This window comes from Pantherophis guttatus, chromosome 4, assembly GCF_059756535.1.
Source record: "Pantherophis guttatus breed Tessera chromosome 4, ASM5975653v1, whole genome shotgun sequence".
In the NCBI taxonomy this organism is placed as follows: Eukaryota; Metazoa; Chordata; class Lepidosauria; order Squamata; family Colubridae; genus Pantherophis; species Pantherophis guttatus.
In genome coordinates this window covers 117,100,887-117,123,432 of record NC_142066.1, presented here as the reverse complement: position 1 = coordinate 117,123,432, position 22,546 = coordinate 117,100,887, and the positions used below count along the sequence as shown (strand labels likewise).

Below are 22,546 nucleotides of genomic sequence, written 5' to 3'. Positions count from 1 at the left end.
CAAATTCTCTTTATATTAAAAAAGTGTCAATTAATTTCTTCAAAGCAGTGCAAATTATAATAATAAAAGACTAACTTTGTGGTATGGCTTTATACATAGGGCTTTATAGATCCTGTACACTTGTTGTCTACTTTTAGTCAGCCTAAAAGCATTATTTTCTCTGGAGTTCTTGGTGCTCTCTGAGTTAAGTGGTTTATGCTTTATGCTAAGTAACATCATCAGTGCATGTTCAATAGTTTGGTAATGAAAATCTGCAAAGAAAATCACCAATCTCAGAGAGAAGCCAGTTCAACTCTGAGCTACAAATATTCTCTTCCATATTATTCTCTTCCGTATTATTTTCAATGATGCGTGTAATATTGCCAAAATGGAGCTACAGGAAATTTGTTGATGAGTACATAAAATAGGTTGGCAGGTTTTTTTGCTTAAAAATGTATATCCTTGCTTGATTTGGTAAAATCAAAGCATTTTGTTTTACAATTTGAAATTATCAGTATTTTATTTCAACAGGCAGAATCTTATTGGAAAAAAAACAAATATATATTTTAAATATATTATTTATCTTAAATATATTTAAGTAATAGAATTGAATTTTTGACACTTCTGGACTCGGTTTATTACATCCATTAAAAATATTAGCTTGTAGTCTGAAAGGCTATTTTTCATTACAAAGTGAATTTTTATGGCTGAGGTAAAAACTCTTAAAAATGCGTTTTACAATGAAAGTGCTGATATAACTAACATAAGTAGTCCAAGTAGTGGTTTTGTAATCTCAGCACATTATATTTATGGGATAGGTTAGATCTGTTCCATCAATCTCCACAGTAATATTGACAGATTCCAAGTTTGAGAATGATCAAAACTGATTTGCTCAGTTGCTCACATTCTATATACCAAGACAGAGAATTTACAAGCATTTTTATGGCTTGGCATGTTGAATGCTTTATAGAAATAATCAAGGATTGCATTAATTTATTAATTCATTGGCAACTTGCATGTCCATGTTTTGCCAATTTTGTGGGAGAAACAAGCAACATTTTATTTTTATTTGCAATATCTTGCCTTAATGTTAATTATTATAAAGATTAATCTCATTTGCATCAAACTGCCCCTAAAATGCCACAAGCAATGATTAATTACCGAAATCTCATATAGCTCCTAAATTATATTTCAATGTACCATTATAAAAAAAATCCAAAGTGTCAGCACCTCAATCTTTGTGTTGTTGCCCCATTTCAATAATTCTTTTTTTTTTTTTTTTTACAAGCAAATGACTATTATGCATCAATAAATGCTGTTGGGGGCTTAATGTTATGCTTTTGAGTAATGGCCATGTTGAAAGCAATTAAGCCAGGCCAGGTGCAGCTGGGCTGAATCCCAATAAAAGATTTAAAATTTTACTATTTCCACTTAGATTTTGGGGCTGCATTCCAATCTGTTCAAATTATGAGAAGAAATTGTTTCCATGCTTTCATCAGTTGAATAACCTGTGCCAAACAAGTCTCACTGATTAGCAAGCTTGTCTCTAGTTAAGTTTTATGTATAATGTTGTTGTATTAAAACCAATGCTAAAATTGAAACTTTGAAACATGAAATGCAATTTTTAAAGATAAAACACAATCTGTCATTTTAGTATTTAAGATATATTGCTTATTAGGCTATGATTGTTATTATTGCTTTTGTTTTCATTTTACTTTGAGAAAATCCCAGCACACATACACTAGGCAATTTTTTAGCCTATGCATCTGATAAAAAGCAGGATCTTATGTATGAAAGTTCATTACACAATAAATAAATACATTCTAAATGATAGATATGAATCTAATAATAATTCTTCATAGCATACAGGTAGTCCTCACTTAACAATCACAATTGTACCAGCAGTTCAGTCATTAGGCAAAGCAGTTGCTCAGTGAAACCATGACTGTGCCTATAATTTTATTTCACTTTCCTTTGACCTGCAAAGGTTGTAAATGTGAGGATTGGTCTTAACAATTCTTTCAACACCATCTTGATTGCAAACAGTCCCTGAATGAGGCAGTCACTAAACCAGGTCTACCATTATACTGGACTTATTTTGATCCTGCTATCTTCCATTAACTTCAGCTCACAGCTTCCTTTCCTCCAACAAAAGCCATATCACCAGAAGAGCTTACCTAATCTCCTAGTCCAAATATCTGGAGAAGAGCCAGGTCTTCAGTGCATTACGAAAGATTTACAGGGTTAAGGCTGCTCTGCACAGATGCTGCACCATAGTGCAGGTGGAAAGATAACTCTAGATTAAACAAGATAGTTTGATGGAAGGAGCCCAGAGCACACACTCTGTTAGTCCTAGTGGAACAAGCAAAAACAATGAGGGGGAGCAGCCCGGCAAATATCTTGGTCCTTTACTAGGTAGGGCATTATAGGTACTAACTAGCAGCTTTAATCAGATCTCGAAGCTTACTGGAATCAGGACAACTCACAGAGCAACAGTGTTGTATGAATACAAGATATGACCATAATGAAGCCTGCCCATTATGGGCACGTCACAGCAGTCGTTAGGTGAAATGTGTCACCTAACAACCCTTCTTGGTCTGCCCAGTGAAACATTAAACGAATGTGCACATTTTTAAGCAGAGCATGGGGTGCCCCCTGGGTGGGAAAGGCCATTGGAGGCCTAGCATAGGCCAAGACCCACCTGCCTTGGCACTACCAAGGCTTCTCCCACTCCTGAGATGCTCCACTCCCATGCCTTCCCCCACTAAGCCTTTTCCCATTTCCACTAGGTCCTCCCAGGCCTTAGACATGATTCCCACCTCAGCAGGCTAAACATCTTTGTCCTTACTTACCTTTTAAAGAGCTCTTGAGGCCTTTCAAGAGTACCGGAATGACTTCTTTCCTTGTGTGGGTGACCGCATGGCACAGTTCTGAAAGTGGCTGCCACTTTGTCCTGCTCACAAGGTGGTCACATTTGGATTGCCACCTAGTGGCGTGGGAAGAAACAATTTTCTTCTGCTGCCTTACAAAGTCTGCACAATGCGGCAGAAACACTTTGCAGTGTTCAAAAGCTTCTGCAGCACTGTGCAGAACTCTTTATGGGAACAAAATGAAGCTACTATATTGTTGTTGCCCACCAATTCGTGGAACAAAATGGCAGCCAAATTCAGGTCTTGTGGTGCTGACATGAGTCCTGGAAAGCTTCCAAAGAAGGGGTGGGTTCTATTATTTATTATTTATTCAATTTGTATACCGCCCTTCTCCTAGTGGACTCAGGGCAGTGCACAGCCAGAACTAAAATACATAACAATACAAAATTTAAAATTAATTAAAAGAATTATATACTTTGGCCCGAATTAAAACAATGCGAATTAAAACCCATTAACAGATTAAAACTAAACAATTAAAAACTAAAAAAGGGGGCGGGGTTCATGCCAGCCCCGCTTGCTGGAAAAGTTTTCAGGGCATGGTGAAAGACCCGGAGATCCGATATCCTTCTTATCTCCAGAGGCAAATCGTTCCAGAGGGCGGGAGCTGCCACAGAGAAGGCCCTCCCCCTGGGGGTCACCAGCCGACATTGCCTGGCCGACAGCACCCTGAGGAGTCCCTCTCTGTGGGAGCGTCCTGGTCGGTGGGAGGCTATTGGCAGCAGAAGGCAGTCCCGCAAATACCCAGGTCCTATGCCATGGAGCGCTTTAAAGGTGGTAACCAACACCTTGAAGCGCACCTGGAAGACCACCGGAAACCAATGCAGCTCACGCAGGAGAGGTGTCACATGGGAGTGACCCCTCGCTCCCATAATCCCCCGCGTGGCCGCATTCTGCACCAGTTGGAGCCTCCAGGTACTCCTCAAGGGGAGCCCCTTGTAGAGAGCATTGCAGTAGTCCAGGCGGGAAGTGACGAGTGCCTGGGTGACTGTGCGTAAGGAATCCCAATCTAGAAAGGGACGCAACTGGCGAATCAGGCGGACCTGATAAAAAGCCTCCCTGGCCACGGCCGTCATATGCTCTTCTAAAGACAGCTGTGCATCCAGGAGGACGCCCAAGTTGCGAGCCCTGTCCGTGGGGGCCAATAACTCGCTCCCAATAGCCAGCGATGGCACCAGCTGGCTATATCGGGACGCCGGAAGCCACAGCCACTCGGTCTTGGAAGGGTTGAGTCGGAGCCTGCTACTCCCCATCCAGATCCACACGGCCTCCAGGCACTGGGACATCACTTCAAGGGCATCGTTGGGATGGCCTGGGGTGGAGATGTACAGCTGCGTATCATCAGCGTACTGATGGAACTCCACCCCAAAGCCACGGATGATCTCACCCAGCGGCTTCACATAAATGTTGAACAGAAGGGGCGAGAGGACCGACCCCTGAGGCACCTCACAAACAAGGCGCCTCGGGGTCGACCTCTGCCCCCCTGCCAACACCGACTGCGACCGGTCGGAGAGATAGGAGGAGAACCACCACAAAACAGTGCCCCCCACTCCCAACTCCTCCAACCGGCGCAGCAGGATACCATGGTCGATGGTATCAAAAGCCGCTGAGAGATCTAACAGGACCAGGACAGAGGAACAACCCCTATCCCGAGCCCTTCAGAGATCATCCACCAACGCGACCAATGCCGTTTCCGTGCTGTGCCCAGGCCTGAAGCCGGACTGGAGCGGATCCAGATAGACAGCTTCATCCAGGTACCCAGGAAGCTGTTGCACCACCACACTCTCAACAACCTTCACCAAGAAGGGAAGGTTGGAGACCGGACGATAGTTAGCCAAAACAGCCGGATCCAGAGCAGGCTTCTTGAGGAGGAGCCTCACCACCGCCTCTTTCAAGGCGGATGGCAAGACACCCTCACTCAAGGAAGCGTTGATAATACCTGGAGCCAGCCTCGCGTAACCTCTTGGGAGGCCAGCACCAACCAGGAGGGACACGGGTCCAATAAGCATGTGGTCGCGTTCAGTCGCCCCAGTATCCTGTCCATGTCCTCGGGAGCAACAGGGTCGAACTCCTCCCAAATGGCAGTCTCAAGACCGACACCCATCATCCCGTCTGTACCTACCCAGTCAGAGACCAAGCCTTCCCGAATCTGAGTGATTTTATCGTGCAGATCCTGGACAAAATCCTCGGCACGACCCTGCAAGGGATCCTCCCGCGCTCCCAGATGAAGGAGGGAACGGGTCACCCTAAACAGGGCGGCCGGGCGATTATCTGCCGATGCGATAAGAGCGGAAAAATAGTTACATTTTGCCGCTTTTATCGCCACTAGGTAAGTCTTAATATGAGATCTTACCAGTGTTTGGTCGGATTCGGAGCGACTAGATCTCCAACTGCTCTCTAGGCGTCTTTTCTGGCGCTTCATCTCCCTCAGCTCCTCAGAAAACCAAGGAGCCAGGTAGACTCGGCGACAGGTCAGAGGCCGCACAGGCACGACTCGGTCCAAAGCATCAGCGGCCGCCCTATCCCAGGTGGCCATCAGATCCTCAGCCGAGCCATGACTCAGAGTCTCAGGAAATGGCCCAAGCTCCGTCTGGAACCTATCAGGATCCATCAGGCACCTGGGGCGGAACCATCTGGTCTGTTCCGCCTCCCTGCGGCGGGGTGTGGCGGTTAGAAAGTCAAGCCTAAGAAGGGAATGATCCGACCATGACAAGGGCTTAATCACTATCTCCCCTATCTCGAGATCATTCTTCCACTGCCCAGAGACAAAAATCAGATCCAGAGTGTGTCCTCCTGTGTGCGTGGGTCCACAAATTAATTGGGTCAGGTCCATGGCCGTCATGGAAGCCATGAACTCCCGAGCCGCCTCAGACGCTTCGCTGACAGACGGCAGATTAAAGTCCCCCATGACCATAAGCCTGGGGGTCTCCACCTCCACCTTGGCAATCACGTTGAGGAGCTCGGGCAGGGCCGCCGATACGTGGCAGGGAGCCAGGTACGTAATCAGCAAGCCCATCTGCCTCCCTTGTCCCCACTTCACAAGGAGGGACTCACATCCGGCTATCTGAGGTACAGTGGCTTCCCTTGGGGCGAGACCTTCCTTTACTAGAACCGCCACCCCCCACCCCTCTCCTGGGACCTCGGCTGATGGAATGCATAGAAACCTGGAGGGCACATCTCAACGAGGGGGACCCCCCCCTCCTGGCCCAACCAGGTCTCCGTAATCCCTACCAGGTCCGCACCCCCCTCCTGAACCAGATCACAAATGAGGGGGGCTTTATTTACCACAGACCTGGCATTGCACAACATCAACCGAAGGCCCAGGGCCTGAGGATCTGAGCAACCCGGGATGCGAGACGAGCATTGAGGGCCGGAGCATGCAAACGCTCGCAGATAGCGAGTGCGTCCTCCCCTAACACGATATGGCCCCCTGCTCCCGCCATATCTGCCCCTCCCACCCACGATGTCGATGGCAACGCCCTCCCCAATATAGGAACTAGCTCCCCCAGCTCCCCCCAACCCCTGTGGATTACCCCGCGAACCCACCCTAGTCGCCCGCCCGGGTCCCCTTAAAATTTTCGCTAAAAATTTTGTTAGAAAACCTCTCAATCTATATCCCTTAAAACCCTTAAAATCTTGTGCTTCTACTTACCTTTACTACCAGTTCGCCTTGTGCCCACGCACGCTCTCTTCTGCGCATGCGCATATCACTTACAATGACATCTAGGTCAGTGGGCGGAGCCTCCTACTGATTTTACTACCGGTTCTTGCGCACTGGTCAAAACTGGGGCAACCCATCACTGTTCCAAAGGTATGTGTGGTGGATGATGGGTGAGTGGAGAGCAGGCCCAAGGCAGGGTGTGAGGTCCTGGCAGGGTGGGGTGAAGGAAAGAGGTAGGGGACACTGAAGCAACCCTATGGTCAATTGTAAAAATGAGTAATTGCAAGGCCACTGCAGCTGTTTCCATTTTGAAATGGGATCATATGTAGCTTTTGGGAGGTCTGTCATAATTTTGGATGTTCATTAAATGGTGTGTTGTGCCTCAAGGATTACCTATATACCAGGTAGTTCTTGACTTACAAACATAATTAGGAATAGAACCTCTGTTGCTAAGGAATGTGGTGGTTAAATGACCTGGGCCCAATTCTTACAGTTTTTTTGTCACGGTTCTTATGCAAATCACCACAATTATCAAGTGAATCATGTGGTAATTAAGAGAATCTGACTTTGCTTATTGGAAGCCTGCTGCCCAGGTTGCAAATGGTAATCACATGACCATGGGGCAGCGCAACCAGTATAACTATATGCCAGTTGCTAAGCTTTTGAATTTGGATCTTATCACCATAGGCATGCTGTGGCAATTTTAAGCGGGAAGACCAGTTGTAAGTCACTTTTTTCAGTGCTGATGTAACTTTGAAGGTCACTAAATGAATGGTCTTAAACTGAGAACTACCTGCATTGAAAAGTGCTAAAACCTGCCTATGTTACTCAGTGGTGGGACTTGAATAACTTAACAACTGGTTCTTAACAACAGGCCATTTTCAGGCCATTTTTCGAAGTGTTTTTCGGGCAGGAAAACAGGCCAAAAAACAAGCAAGGGCAGGGCCAGCCAGATGGGATTTAAGATTCGCTGAACTGCGCAGAATCTTAACTACCGGTTCACCTGAAACAGTGCGAACCAGAAGCAGTCCATCTCTGATGTTACTGCATTGTAGATCAACTGTGGCTTCTTGAATATTCTTCAAGGGAATCCCCATTTAGAGTCTGTTCTAATAATCTAAATAAAAAATTGATAAAGCATAAAAACTCCCAGTCAGGAATGGGCACAATTGGTACACATGACAGTAAACCTATGCAAAAGCCTCCCTTATCGCTGTGCTGCTGCTTACTTTTTCCCTATCCTCTTCTGGATCAAGTTTTCATTTTTCATTAGCTTCTCAAATGTAACTTATCTACTTATCTGAAACTGCATTTTAATAAAATGAAATTCATGCAGAAAGACACAAAAACGATAAACTTCTTAAGCAAACAACAAATTAAAACAAATGAAACCTCACAGTGCTATTTTATAACTGCAGTTGTTAATCTGCAGTTGGAAGAAACCTTCAAAGTCTACTGACTTACACTGCCCTCTGCTGATGAAATTGTAAAGAGCTTCTCTGCACTGAGAATTTCTGGAAAAAATAGTTTTCTGAAGCACAGTCCTAGGTGGTAGTTTTGGCCAAGAAGCTTCACTTTAAAAAGGAAATTTAGTAGCATAGAACAATGCCAAGTTCCTGTATTGTCATATTATGTTGATTGCTTTAATAGTAGATTGGTAATAATAGCATTATGCTATGAATGGGGACGTTGTGATTTATTTTTCTAGTCGTCTTAGAATATGTACACAGCTGTAGTTTATTGTTTACAACCTAGAAAATTCATTATTTGCACACATACATCTACATATATTTACCAGAAAGCATGTTTTTATCTAAGAAAGCTGTCAGAAACTCTCTAATAGATGTTGTAGTCCAGGATCCCTCAAGATTTCCTTGTTTGGCTAATGAAAGCTGTGATCCCAAAACATAGTGGGATTACATGTTACTTTTGTCAACTTTATGCTATAGCAAGACAAAATGTATTCCTGTTGCTTAGCAAGGCTATTCATACAATAGGATTAAGTCCATACTTACATCATCATATCTAAAATATAAAAACAATATCCTGAAACCGTATCCACTTAAAAAAAAAGTTTCTGAGGATTTGGGATAATATTTCATTTATATAGAAAACATATGAAAAAATGAGAAGACAGATTAATATTAAACTATGTTCACTAAGTTCAGGAATCAACATAAATCCCCTTAATGTACTATTGCAAGCAAATCATAAAATCCTAGTATTAACACAAAATAAGCTGCATGATTTGAAGAAATATCCTGCACATGTATGTAGGAAATATCTGTGTGAATGAGAGCAAAACAAAAACATTTCTTATTATGATAGTTAGCTTCAGATGATCCTTTCAATTTGAACCCAATTCTTAAGTTGCTTCTTCAGATTTGTTAGATTTTTATTAGATATGCAGCAGCTGATATCCAGCATTTAATTCTGAATTAACTTGCTATTTTCAGATAAAAAAACTTCCCTCTATTCATCACCTCTATTAGTACTTTATAATCAAATAGCAAAAACTGAACATAGAACAGTAGTTCTCCTTTAACTTCAGTAACATCTTATTATATACTGTATACTGTATAGATACTAGTTAAATGCTTTTTTAAAAAATTCAAATTCTACTGAATACCTTTTGATATTGTAAACCACCTAGAGATGCTTTACACAAGTGGCAATATATAATTATTTTAAGTAAAAAAATTATCAGTAAATAAATAAATAAATATACGGGATGCTTAATAAAACCAGAATATTTCCACCAATAACCAAATGTTTTGGACCATCTTCTATCATCTATGAGTACTTTTCATGTAATGCTGTGATCTTTCATGTCTGACTCAGAGATACGGTTAAAAGTTATGAATCCATGTCAGCAATCTGTTACAACAGAGCTACAAAACTAAAGTATATTCCTAATGAAATTATGATGCTATCAATCAACAGAAGGGGAAAAAAATGGGGAATAGAGATTCAGTCTCTCTTGTTACAGGTGTATTATAACTATATTTAAGCTTTTCATACAGAGAATCTAAATACACTTAAAATATTTATGCCCTTCCTTCCTCAAAGTTAAACTGTAACTTCCTTCTTCAAAGTGAAAGTATACTAGATCTCTAGTAATTTCTGGAAAAAAGAGGAAAGTAGGCTTCCTACAAATATTCCAAAGGCTCAGAAATGAGGGAAAGAAGATAATAATCCCTAATTATTAGCACACTCAGGAACTGGTAATTTATAAGCTATATTGATACATCCTTCTTAATAGCAACAATGAAGACAAGAGGTATTGTAGAAAAGGAAGGTGCTTTTCACTTATTAAATTAAAGATACGCACTATCCAATAAATTAAAAACAGTGCAATATAATCAAATATTGTGGTCAAGTAGTAAATCATTATTTTTTTCTGCAAATTTGTATTGATAAAGTTCCTTAGGTAGACAAAATATGTCTTGACATTGGGTACAAGTGGCATTTTATGGGTCTAAGCTCTAGGAATAAGATTGATACATTACAAAACTGATTGACAATCTCTGTGCTTACACCTTTCCAAGTACAGGTCAATTGTAGATCAGTATACTGGCAGAGAAAGTATTTGGGTGCTCCTATTGTGAGATGATAAGTGGGAAGGTGCAGCCTTGTATTTTGTGAGATTTATATTCTAGAGACTCAAGGGTTAAGTCATCCCAGTCATAATTACTTATATGAATTATTAACCTGAAGCCATTTCATTCCTAGGATGATTGGAAAATATGATTGTGAGCCTAAATAATGTTGCATGGATTCTATGATTGTTGATGATTAGTAGGAAAGGTTTAATACATTGGAAGTAATTTGAAGAGTAAGACTCTTAATGTGAAGTAGAAGATCAACAGGTGGTAGAGAGGGAATATTAATTTGCAATGGAAGATTGAAAAGAAAGATTTTATTCCATGCCATAATGAATTTTGTTGCCCTGGTTTAACAAGACCTCTTGTATAAATAATCATGGCTTTTTACATCCTTGCCATATCACAGCTACAGAAGTATAATTGGCAATATCTTACACAGGATGTGAAAACACTATTTTTCCCCAACAAATACAAGCTTATCTCGCTTTCAAAATTCTTTCCCAAACCGTAAGACAGCAAAGAAAAGCCATATGTTTCTCAATTAAATCTGACCTTGGAGGCTCCTCTTTCTCATAATAATAGCAATGCTAGGAAATGTGATTAACAGTTTGCTTAACCTTTAAAACTAATCTGAATAACAGTTTTTTAACCTTTACAACTAATCTCACATCATCCTCATTATGGACATTGGGGGAGTACTGAAAGGTATCTGGCTGAGGAAAGCTGCCTCATTATATTTCTATGCCAGCTTTGAATCTAAAACAGAAAGAAACTGAACCGGAGTTGCCAGCAGATTTATTGCTTTGAATAAAGGCATATAGTTCAGAAATTGTCAACATGGAGAAATTGTCAACAGCCACGATACTCCACTGAACCTACAAGAAACATATTGTAAAAATCTAAAAATTAGACAAAAGCTCACCAACTTTTTTTTGAAATATTGGTATTCTAAGAACCCACAAGCTGACATTCTTAAATGAAGTCAAGCAAGTCTTTACAGCTCAGGCAATTTAGTAGTTCTTGGGGCTGATATTATGTAATTTTATTATACTACTAAAAGGGCATAATAAAGTTTGTTTCCTTGTTTGCATGTGATTTGGATATCTTGGTAAAATTCTGGTATTTCACCATTCCAATACCCCTGCCTAAAATCACACAATGATGCCAATGTCTGAAAATATCAGCCAGCCATAATTTAGATTAATTATTCAGCTTTTTAAGTAGAAAATCATCCCAATGCTTTTCAAATCACGATGTTTTAAAATATATTCAAATATTTTAATCATATGCTAATTAGGGGCCCAAACAGTAATTCCAGTGTTCTTTCCTGTCATCTGCTACATCAGTGATCTTACATCAGTTTTCTGCATCTTTTAAGGCCAAAGTGACATTCTCTTTATACATGAAATGAAGCTGTAAATTAAATATTTTCTTACTAAATCAGATATAAATGGTGAGAATGGGATGGGTCGTTATTCCTGGAAATACGGCACACACAGAGTGATTGTGCTGGAGATGGAAAAGTTAAGGTCAAGATAGAATCCTTAGAAGAAACTCATATAGTTTCAGTTGACATAAATAGAAATCTACATCTGAGAAGAGGGAATGGAAAGATTTTTATTTTCTTTTTTGCAAGCTTTTTAAAATTTTAGCTCTGATTTTGGATGTTTGGTTAATTCTTGTGCTATTTTCTCCTCACAATTCCATGTAAAGGCCAATTCTTCAGATAGAATTTTTCAGAAAGTGTACAGCAACAGCTAGCAACATGTGGCTTATCACAGCCATGTGCAATTAATGAACTCACATTTCTGGTATGATCTATATATCTGTTTTCCTTAACTAAAAGAGCAGGAAGGATGTCAAAAAGAGAAAGAAAGGGTCTATTCCCGCCTATTCCTCTTTATTTATTTATTTATTTATTTAAATTCAAACATTTGAGAGGCCTAAAAATTTCCAACAGGAAGTAGTTATTTTCTTTCTCCAGGAAATCTGTCTGCTTTACATCTTATTAATAAAGAACTCTTTCCTTTTAAAACGCTTTTCAAAGCCTCCATGAGGAGATAAGCAATTTCATGTGCTGATAGAATATAAACTTTGAAAATAAATTATTGCGTTCTCCAAGGGTTGAGGTTTACTTAATTCCCTACACACACAGAGAGTGCATATTTCAAGATGACAAGATTTCCAGAATGTGTGCAGTATTTAGGTCAATTAGAGAGTATCCATCAGTTCATAAAAATGTTTACCAGTGTATATATGTGATTTTTTTTCACATTTTAGGCTGTAGTGTTTTATTCTGCAAAACATACTTATTTTTGAACTATCATTGTGGGTTTTTTTGACAAATTTTATTGGTTTCTCCCCCCCCAATACACACCCACATATTTTTTGAAATAGAGTATTGACCATATCATATCATATCATATATAATTCATCATATCCAAATATATTTTACTTATTTAGTTACTTAGTTACTTAGTTTCTGCCAAAGTATTCTTTTTCCATATTTGTTAATCAAAGCTTAATTTTTCTATTCTTACTTTTATAAACAGTATCTTCTTTCACCCTTGAATTCTATTTTTTCTATTCTTAATCATATACATTCTCCTTAATTTTATTTTTTATTAATTCAATCTTTATCTTAATATATTTAAACAAACTTATTTTTGTTACAGGAAAAAATAACTTTGTTATTTTTTACAGGAAAAAATTATTACAGGAAAAAATAACTTTGTATTCCTCTTTCCTAATATGCTACTGGTGAAAGTTTTTTTTTCAGGGCAAAACAAATCCCCAAGAGGCCAAGACTTTGCAGAAAAGTACCTCTCTATCAGATTTGTGTAATCTTTTGGATTTGATTCTGAAAAGGTGCATTAAAGCTTCGAAGAATGGAAATGCAACACCTGTAAGAGTTTCATTAAAATAGCTGTTCTTGTTTGTTGAAGCATAGTTTGCACAGTTCTGGAAGCAAACGCAGAACAATCTAAAGCTCCTTTTCAGAACTAGATCCAAAGCACTGCACAATCTATTCTCTAATTCAAAGTTTCTCAATCTTAGAAATTTTAAGGCATGTAGACTTCAATTCCGAGAACTGAATCCTACCTGGGGACTTCTGGAAGTTGGCATTAGATACTTTAAAGTTGGCAAGGTTAAGAACACTGCTCTAACAGTTGCTGAGATTTACACTGTCACTTGACTTTGGAGTTGACATCTTGTAATGTATTGTAGCAGAGTATACTATTTCAGACGGTAGAACAAGAAGCAATAGGTGAAAACTAATCAAGGAGAGAATCAACTTAGAACTAAGGAGAAATTTCCTGACAGAGCAATTAATCAATGGAACAACTTGCCTTCAGAAATTGTGAATGCTCCAACACTGTTTTTAAGTTTCAGTTTTTAAGAAGTTGTTGAATAACCATTTGTCTGAAGTGGTGTAGGGTTTCTTGCCTAAGCAGGACTAGAAGACCTCCAAGATTCCTTCCAACTCGGTTACTCTATTCTATTGATTTTTCTATTTGCCTTCTCCTACAAAGCTTTTGAGTCTATCTCAAAAATCAATCCACAGTATCAAATGTTTAAATAACTACTTACCTTTAAAAAAAATCTTAGAAAAGGTGTAACAAGAGTTTGAGATAAACGTGAGCTTTATTTTTTTTGCAGTTTACAGTTATGCCTTCACTTTTTAATCACAAACATCAATGAAAGACAATTTCAATTTAACTGATTAGCTCATTAAGTTAGTCCATGGAAGCTCTGTTTTAAGCACCATAGGAAAAAAGAAAGACTTTGGACCATTTAGTTATGAAATCAGCTAAGTGCGGATTTAATTTGTGGACAGCATCCCTTGAAATATAAAGCATTTTTCAAACAAAAGCTTAGGCTATGAATAGACTAGACTAAACAAACACAGCCTGCACTGCCTAATGGCTTCACACAGATTCTCTCCAAGTCCTGACTTGCATTAAACTAACAATGGAAGGACCAGATAATGCAACATAATAATAGAAGAAATAGCTATTTAGACTTATTATTAAATGCTTTACAAGCTGTCAAAAGATTACTGTGAGAATGAATTACCCTACTAATTTTTTTCTTCCTCTTCCAGTCAGGAACAAGAGAAAAGAATCCAATGATGTAATTTAATAAATATTTTAAATTAGTTATTGACATTTAGTTTATTTGCATCTATAGGAAAGTGGGCAAACCCAAACTCACTTTAAATTAATAAAGGAAGTATAGGTTCATGTGTAAGAAGGACTATGCATGGTATTCCTTTTACAAACCTTTACAACCTTTCTCATACTGCAGGCTGAGTGAGAAAAATCTGCAGGAACTTCTACTTATGGCTTCTGTGTTATTCAGAAACAGATAACGAAACATGACAATTATTCAATCTGCATAGAAAAAAATGATATCAACTGACAATTCTATTAAAATTTTATACTATTATTTTTATTCTAATAATTATAATTTCTTTTAAAATTTTACATCTTTACTTTTTTTACCAGGGATAACGATAATGTTTTAAAATTATTCTTAATATTTTGCAATCCTTGCATGTACAAAAAAGTATAAACAATAAAAGCAAGTAGAAGATGATTTTCTTCCATTTTATTTTCAAATAAAATTGGAAAAAAAGACATGAGAAAGAAAATGGAAGTAGGAAGAACAATAAAGACACAGAATTGAATTCCAATATTGATAGAAAAGTTCCAATAGCATGAAAAAATAGAACTAATTTCTTCATAGTTGAAAAATATGAACAGTGATCCAGTGCAACAAATAAAAATAAACCAATGACATAATCTGAGATTCCAGAAATATGGAAGTGTATGGCCTACTATTCTGTCCTCTGTTCATAGAAAAGACATTCTGCAAGTCTTTCTTTGATCTATAAGAACATCATCATTGTATTAGATCACACCAATGGCCCAACTGTTAATTGGGCTTTTTATTCTCGTGGTGGCCAACTGGATACTTATGGAAAATTCACAAGAATATGTGATCAAGATTAACTGCATCTGGTTCTAAATACAATATAGAACTGGCCTTTGATAAGCCTATCATCCATATTTTTTTCTAATTCCCAATTACAGGTATCAAATAGATATTTTGCAACAATGAGGGCAGTGTGTGAAAATGAGCGTTCGTCTTACCTGATACGCCACTTCTAGTCACTAGGAAACGCCGGTCACTAAAGGGTTACAACCTAGCCAGTAGCTCTAGGACCGACACCAACAAAAGAAGTCCCGCCTCTTCCTGTATCCAGTTTGAGACGAGGACGAAAGGTAGACTGTCGTGTCTGTAAAAAATAAAGGAAAGGTAAAAAATCCCCAGGACCCTCCCCCCTCCGTCAACAGCCAAAAGCCAGCACGAGAGGTGCCGGACCAATTGGGAGGGGGTGACCGGCGTTTCCTAGTGACTAGAAGTGGCGTATCAGGTAAGACCAACGCTCATTCTCAGTCACGGAGGAAACGCCGGTCACTAAAGGGATATACCAAAGCCCGTGTACCTATTGGGAGGGAGAAGGCTGGCGCCTCTCCTGGTCCTGGGAAGATACCCGCTGCAGCACACGTCTTCCAAAGGAGGCTTCCGCCGATGCATAAACATCCACCCGGTAATGCCGGATAAATGGAGATGGAGACGTCCAAGTAGCGGCTCAGCAGACCTCCTCGAGTGAAGCTTGGGTAGACCAGGCAGCCGAAGTAGCCGCCCTCCTGGTAGAGTGGGCTGTAACACCATGAGGCACTGGAAACGATTGAGCTTCATAAGCTAAAGAAATGGAAGCCCTGAGCCATCGACCCAAGGTAGTAGAAGAAACCTTTGACCCCATGGACTGGGGTTGGAAAGACACAAAGAGAGCCTCGGAGCGACGAAAGGAAGAAGTCCTGGAGATATAAATCTTGAGAGCCCGACGAACATCAAGTTTGTGCCACCCCTTCTCCAAGCGATGACGGGGGGAAGGACAGAAGTTGGGAAGAATGATCTCTTGAGAACGATGAAAAGCTGAATTGATCTTTGGAATAAAAGCTGGATCCAATCTCAAAACTACTCGATCAGCATGAATAATACAGAGATCCTGGCGAACTGAGAGGGCAGCCAACTCCGAGATCCTCCTAGCCGAGGTGATAGCCACTAGAAAGGCTGCCTTAAAAGACAAGAACTTCAGCGAGACTTCCCGGAGAGGTTCAAAAGGAGGACCAGTAAGAGCTAACAGAACCTTATTCAGGTCCCAGGTGGGAAACTGATGAACAGCCAGAGGACGTAGATTGGTCGCGCCTCTGAGGAATGAACGGATGAGAGGATGAGTGGACACAGACTCAGCGGTGCCGCAGGTGAGGATAGATGAGATGGCAGAGATTTGCCTCCAGAGGGTATTGGGAGAAAGCCCCGATTTGAAGGAAGCCCAGGATGTCAAGAATGGAAGCAGCAGTAGGAAGGACCTTCTTACGGCGACACCAGGCAGAGAAGGCCATCCAAGTGGTATTGTAAATACGGTTCGTTGATCCTCGACGAGAGGCCTGGATCGTAGAAATTATTTCCGAAGGCACCCTGGCTGAGGACAGGAGGAACCGCTCAACCTCCAGACGGTCAGCCGGAGCCACTGAGGGTCTGGATGAGCTAGACAGCACCTGCCACAGAGATATTTTGTCAGCCGGGATCTGCCAATGGGGAGCAACAGAGAGAGCCATCAGATCCGCAAACCATGGTTGTCTGGGCCAGAAGGGAGCCAGAAGGATGAGCTCGGCTTGTTCCTGCAACAGCTTCCTGATGACCCTGGAGATGAGGGGAAGAGGTTGGAAAGCATAGAGAAGAAGACCACAAGGTCACGGGCTGATCAATGCGTCCACAGCTTCGGCTCCCGGGACAGGAAATCTCGTGTAAAACCTTGGAAGCTGGTGGTTGGATTTGGACGCGAAGAGGTCCACTGCTGGAAGGCCGAAGCGATGCACGATGTCCTGGAACAGAAGTGGATCGAGGCTCCACTCCGTCTAGTCCACCACCGAGTGACTGAGAGCGTCCGCCTGAACATTTGCTGACCCTGAGATGTGAGAGGCGTGAATGGATGCCAAGTGACTCTCCGCCCACCTGAAGAGACGAGATGCCTCCCTCATGAGAGCCTTGGAGCGGGTCCCTCGCTGCCGGTTGATGTAGGCCTTGGCAGCTACGTTGTCTGTTCTGATCAAGACGTCCAGACCTCGAAGGAGAGGAGCGAACTTGCGAAGAGCTCGGAAGATGGCTCTGAGCTCCAAGATGTTGATGTGAAGTCCCCTCTCCTGGACCGACCACTGCCCTTGGGCCAGCTGAGACCCCAGGTGAGCCCCCTATCCGAAGAGGCTCGCGTCCGTGGTAATGCTCACGCGCTGAGGCATTCTGAACAGGCATCCCTGAGCAAGAGCCGGAGAGGTCCACCATGCCAAGGACCGGAGAACTTGAGGAGTCAAGGGGACTCTGGCCTCTGACGTGCTCCTGCGAGACCATTGAAACGGAAGTAAAAACCTTCGAAGTTCCCGGCTATGAAACCGAGACCAGGGAGTGATCCCGAAGGCAGAAACCATTTTCCCTAGCAAGCGAGAAAGCCCCAGGAGGGAAAAAGAGCAAGAGGCCTTAATCTGACCTACCAGCTCAACAATAATGTCCTGACGATCCTGAGAAAGGGAAACCTGCAACCTGATAGAATTAATAACAGCCCCTAAATGCTGAATGCATGTGGAGGGAACTAGGTTGCTTTTAGAACGATTAACCAAAAAACCATGGGATTGCAGGGTCTGAAGGGTGACCTGAATATCCTCATTACCCCTAACCTCAGAACTAGACAAAATAAGAATATCATCTAGATAAAACAAAACTCTAACAGGAAAAGATCTCATATGGCCCGATAAGGCAGCCATGATCTTTGTAAAGACCCTAGGAGCTGAGGAAAGGCCGAAGGGAAGGGCTCTATACTGATAATGCCTACCCCAATAACAAAAACGGAGGTATTTCCGATGGTCTGGAAAAATGGGCACATGGAGATAAGCCTCAGTCAAGTCGATGGAAGACAAAAAATCACCTGGACGGATAGAAAGGAGAATGGTCTGGAGGGATTCCATCTTGAACCGACGATAGACTATATATCGGTTCAAGGATTTAAGATCCAATATGGCCCTCCAGCCTCCTGAAGCCTTGGGAACTAGAAACAAACGGGAATAAAATCCCTGGCCAACTTCCCCTAGGGGAACACATTGAACAGCCCTAATCTCCAAAAGATGTTGAATAGCCTCATCTAGCAGAATCCTCCTGGACCTGACATGTGAGACAGGGCACCTGACAAACAAGTCAGGAGGAACAGAAGAGAACTCAAGGGTCAACCCAAACCTAATAGTACGTCTAATCCAGGGGTCTGAAACTGAACAATCCCATTGGTCAGCAAAAAATGCTAACCTACCTCCAATAAAGGAGTCAGGGATGGGTAGAGGAGAACTAACGGGACCTGCGAAAGGACGCCCCCACCCCCCCTGAAGGGTCTGCGGGGAGGGAAACGGGACCCCTGCCTGACCTGGAAATCCTGCTGTTGTCCGCCCCTGGGCTGAGAGTACCGCTGAGGCCTGGACTGGAAGGAAGAGAAGTCGGAGTGAAAGGAATGGCTTCGAAAGGAACCCTGCTGACGAGGATCATATCTTCTCGATAAGGCGGGCAGAATCTTGCAATGATCCTTTGTCTCGATGAGGAGTGGATCCAAGACTGGGCCGAAGAGCTTGTTCCCCGAGAAAGGAGCTGATGCCAGTCTCCACTTGTTCCGAACATCTGCCTGCCACTGACGAAGCCACAGAAGCCTACGAGAAGTGACTGAAGCCCTGATAGCCTTAGCTGAAAACCTTGCCGCATTCAGAGTAGCATCAGCAGAGAACTCAACAGCAGCTAGGATCTTGTTGATGTCCTGGTGAGATCGCATATCAGAAGGAGGCAGCCTTTCCTGTAGTTGGCGAAGCCAAAGGATGGAGGTCCTGTTAAAAAAGGAAGCGGCCGAGGAGGCCTGAATGGACCAAGCTGAGGCCTGGTGGTCCTTGACCAAGGAGCGTTCAAACTTCTTATCTTCAGGGCGCAGGAATTCCTCTGACGGACCAGTAAGAGGAGATGCAGAAGAGAGAGCGACAACGGGAGCATCTACAGAAGGAACTTGAAGAATATTAGCAAAATCAGATGCCATATTATAAAATCTTTTATCTAGACCATTGGGAACCGGGCCAGAACTAGGAGAAGACCACTGTCTTTGAACGACATCAGAAAACAGCTTGGGAGCTGGAACGACCTCTGCACGAATGGAAGGTTCCTGAAATAATAATGATGAAGAGGGATGCTGAGAAGAAGATGTAGAAGCCCCTTGAGAGGAAGGAGTAGAAGAAATTCCCAGGCCAGTAACATTTTGAGCTTTAAATAAAAGGGATCTGAATAATTGAGGCTTGAAAAGACCAATGAAGGAAGGCTGGTCTGGTTCTAGACCTTCATCATCCGAGAGATCTTGATCAGGGGCAATTTCCCCCTCAGACAGGGAACCTTGACTTGCATTTTCCGGGGAATCCACCCTTTCTTCATATTGCACAGGATCAGCAACAGCCTGGGCCCTCACAGAACGACTCTGCTGACTTACATAACTGGAGGCCTCAGAAGAGGCTCTTTGCTGAAGGCCTTCAGCAATACCCTGCCTAATTGAAACAGAAATAAGTTCAGCTAGGGCAGGAGTTAAATTTACAGGAGCCTCAGCCCCCTGAATGCTGGATTGGGCTTGAGCCTTAGGAAATTCTTGCCTTGGGGGGGGGCTGAATAGAAACAATTGGAGATAGAGGCCTAGCAGCAGGAAAAACTGAAGAAGCATCAGCAGCTACATTCTCACCCAGAGTAGACTGATCAGGAGAAAAATCATGTTCAATTTGAATTTGGGAAGAAGGAACAGCCACATTGGAAGTGGGGAGGGCAGGAGATTTAGAAGGCCCCACAGAAGGAGATGAAACTCTAGAGGCCTCTGAAGCAGCTTTTTGAAAGGCCTTTTCCATGGCCTTATGCCTCCTGGTCTCTTCTCTTGATGATGCAGCAATATTAGCACTCTTGGAGTGAGTGGATCTAGTAGAAACTCTGGCTGCCTTGGGAGGAACAGAATCCCCTGAGGAACTTTCTTTAGGATCAGAAGAATGGCCCCTTTTTCCTTTGCTTTGGGATTTATTGCTCCTAGCATCAGCCATGATAGAGCAGAAATTTACTTTTACAGCTCAGAATAAATGCAAAGGATAGAAATCACCCTTAAATGCACCCACAGGGGATAATTGGTGGTTCAGGTAACTCACTGCGCCAGGAGAGAAGCAGAGTAGAATCCAGGAGCCAGGAAGATTACTCAGGAGGCAGGAAATGGCCGCTAGCCAAAGGGCTTAAAAGCGCGGCAAAATCGGGCGCGGAAAAGCCTTCGCGCCAGAAATCTGCAGCCACAATTCTCCAAACAGCAGCAGGAGGCAGGGAAACCTCTCCAAAAGCCTCAAAAACCTCTGAAAGTGCTGCAAATAGTAGAGGCGGTACAATACGCACGTGGGCACTGCCGTGGGGCTGCTCAGGGCCGCCGGAGCGATTCTAGCGCTCCCCAGCTGATTCCAATTAAGTTTAGCTGCTTTTGAAGAAAACGCCAGCAATTTGAGCAGAAATGAGCAAACTAAGTAGAAATAAGCCAGCAATGGCCAAATAAACTCCCCCATGAAGAATTAATGAGAGAGAGAACTAATAGACACGACTGTCCTCTACCGGACCGAGTCGAAAAACTGGGTACAGGAAGAGGCGGGACTTCTTTTGTTGGTGGACTCAGTCCTAGAGCTACTGGCTAGGTTGTAACCCTTTAGTGACCGGCGTTTCCTCCGTGACTGAGAAAGTCTTTTTAAAAAATTATATCTTAAATCTCCCACTTTTCATTTCATTAAATGATTCCACCTCCATGTCATTTACCATTAATAACTTTTATGAAAGGAAAAGAAATCTTATTGTGATATTAATACCATAGTAATGATATGTTTGTAATAATGTATAATATCAGATTGTAATTTGCATTGGAACATTTATTCTCAATGAAGACAAGCAGGATATGAAGCAAAAGCTGGACAGTATATAGTTGGTCTGTAAAAGAAAGAAAAATCTGCAAAGAAAAGACTTTGATTGCTAATCTCACTTGAATAGTTATTTTTGCATTCTTTGAGAAAATTTAAATATAAAAAATACTACATGAATGCAAATACTAATGTGCTTCCAGAGAAGATGATCTGTGCACAAAAGACAAATAGACAGGCAAGGAAGATGAAAACAGGAAGGTGAATCCTGTATCGAATGAGGCTATTCAATTTGAGGACTCAACAATAAGCATATTTAAAAGGTTGCTCTCTTTCACATATTTACACCAATATCAGAAGAGAAGCTCAAAACACTTTAAATGGTGCCAGCAAAATCCATTGAGTGCTTTTACTTGACAATCCTACTATTTGCTTTCATTATAATATAACTGGTTTGAGGAAATTATCACATTTAAATACAGCCACCTAAATAATGGACTTCAAATGCATTTCAGTTTTTTTAAAAAATGGGACTGATTCTCTATAATTAGCATGTTTGCCAGATGAACCCTGCAAACTGCTAAGCTATGTAATTTTATAAAAAGTTCAAATCAACACACGACCAATTGTTACAAATTCTTTTTGCGCTTTTCTATGAATCAATGAAATTGGTGGGGCTAATTATACTGGAGAAGAGAAAAGAGAGATGGTATAGAACCAGTAACCTATATAGTCAGCAAAAAGTTACACTCAGCTGAATAGAAAGGCAGCTGTTAGGACTTTCCAAATGGAAACTGATAACTAACGTTACTCATTGAATGGAGTATATGCAATTAGGCCACTAAAAGATTTTTTTAAAATTAATAATTCCAAATATCCATTAACAGATGTAGTAAATTGCTCTAAAGACTGCATTCATTGTTCATTACCAATGCTTGCCTACATAAAAAGATATTGCTCCTGCAATGTACAATATAAAAATAAATGTCAAAATTTCACTTCACAGTGCAAGTATAATAAGGATAAAAAAAATCAATGTATTGAAGAAATTGGAAAAATATATATTTAATAAACAAAGCATGCAGGGCATGGCTTTTGCAATTTTTTAAGCTAAAATCCTTTGAAATAAGCTAAAATCTTGGGTCATATGACTCTGCCATGCAGTATGTCCCATTAGCAGACATAGTTTTTTGTTATTTCTTCAAAGTATCTTTCTTTTAGTGACATTTCCCTCTTCTGTTCTGTATTTGGAAATTATTTTACTAATGGACAAAGAGAGTTCATAGCCTCTTTACATAATTTCTTTCAAAT

At 41.4% G+C, this 22,546-nt stretch overlaps 2 protein-coding genes across 3 annotated transcripts in view; both read right to left on the bottom strand.

Moving 5' to 3' along the window:
• Positions 1 to 22,546, bottom strand: part of JAZF1 (JAZF zinc finger 1) — a 151,860-nt gene that overhangs the window by 96,698 nt on the left and 32,616 nt on the right. The window lies entirely within an intron of this gene.
• Positions 15,640 to 20,936, bottom strand: LOC148114319 (uncharacterized). Its single transcript, XM_087892626.1, has 2 exons — positions 18,712 to 20,936; positions 15,640 to 17,642 (listed from the first exon to the last, which is right to left on the bottom strand). Exons 1-2 carry the CDS (start codon positions 20,026 to 20,028, stop codon positions 16,824 to 16,826), a joined length of 2,136 nt encoding a protein of 711 aa, XP_087748752.1. The 5' UTR covers positions 20,029 to 20,936; the 3' UTR covers positions 15,640 to 16,823.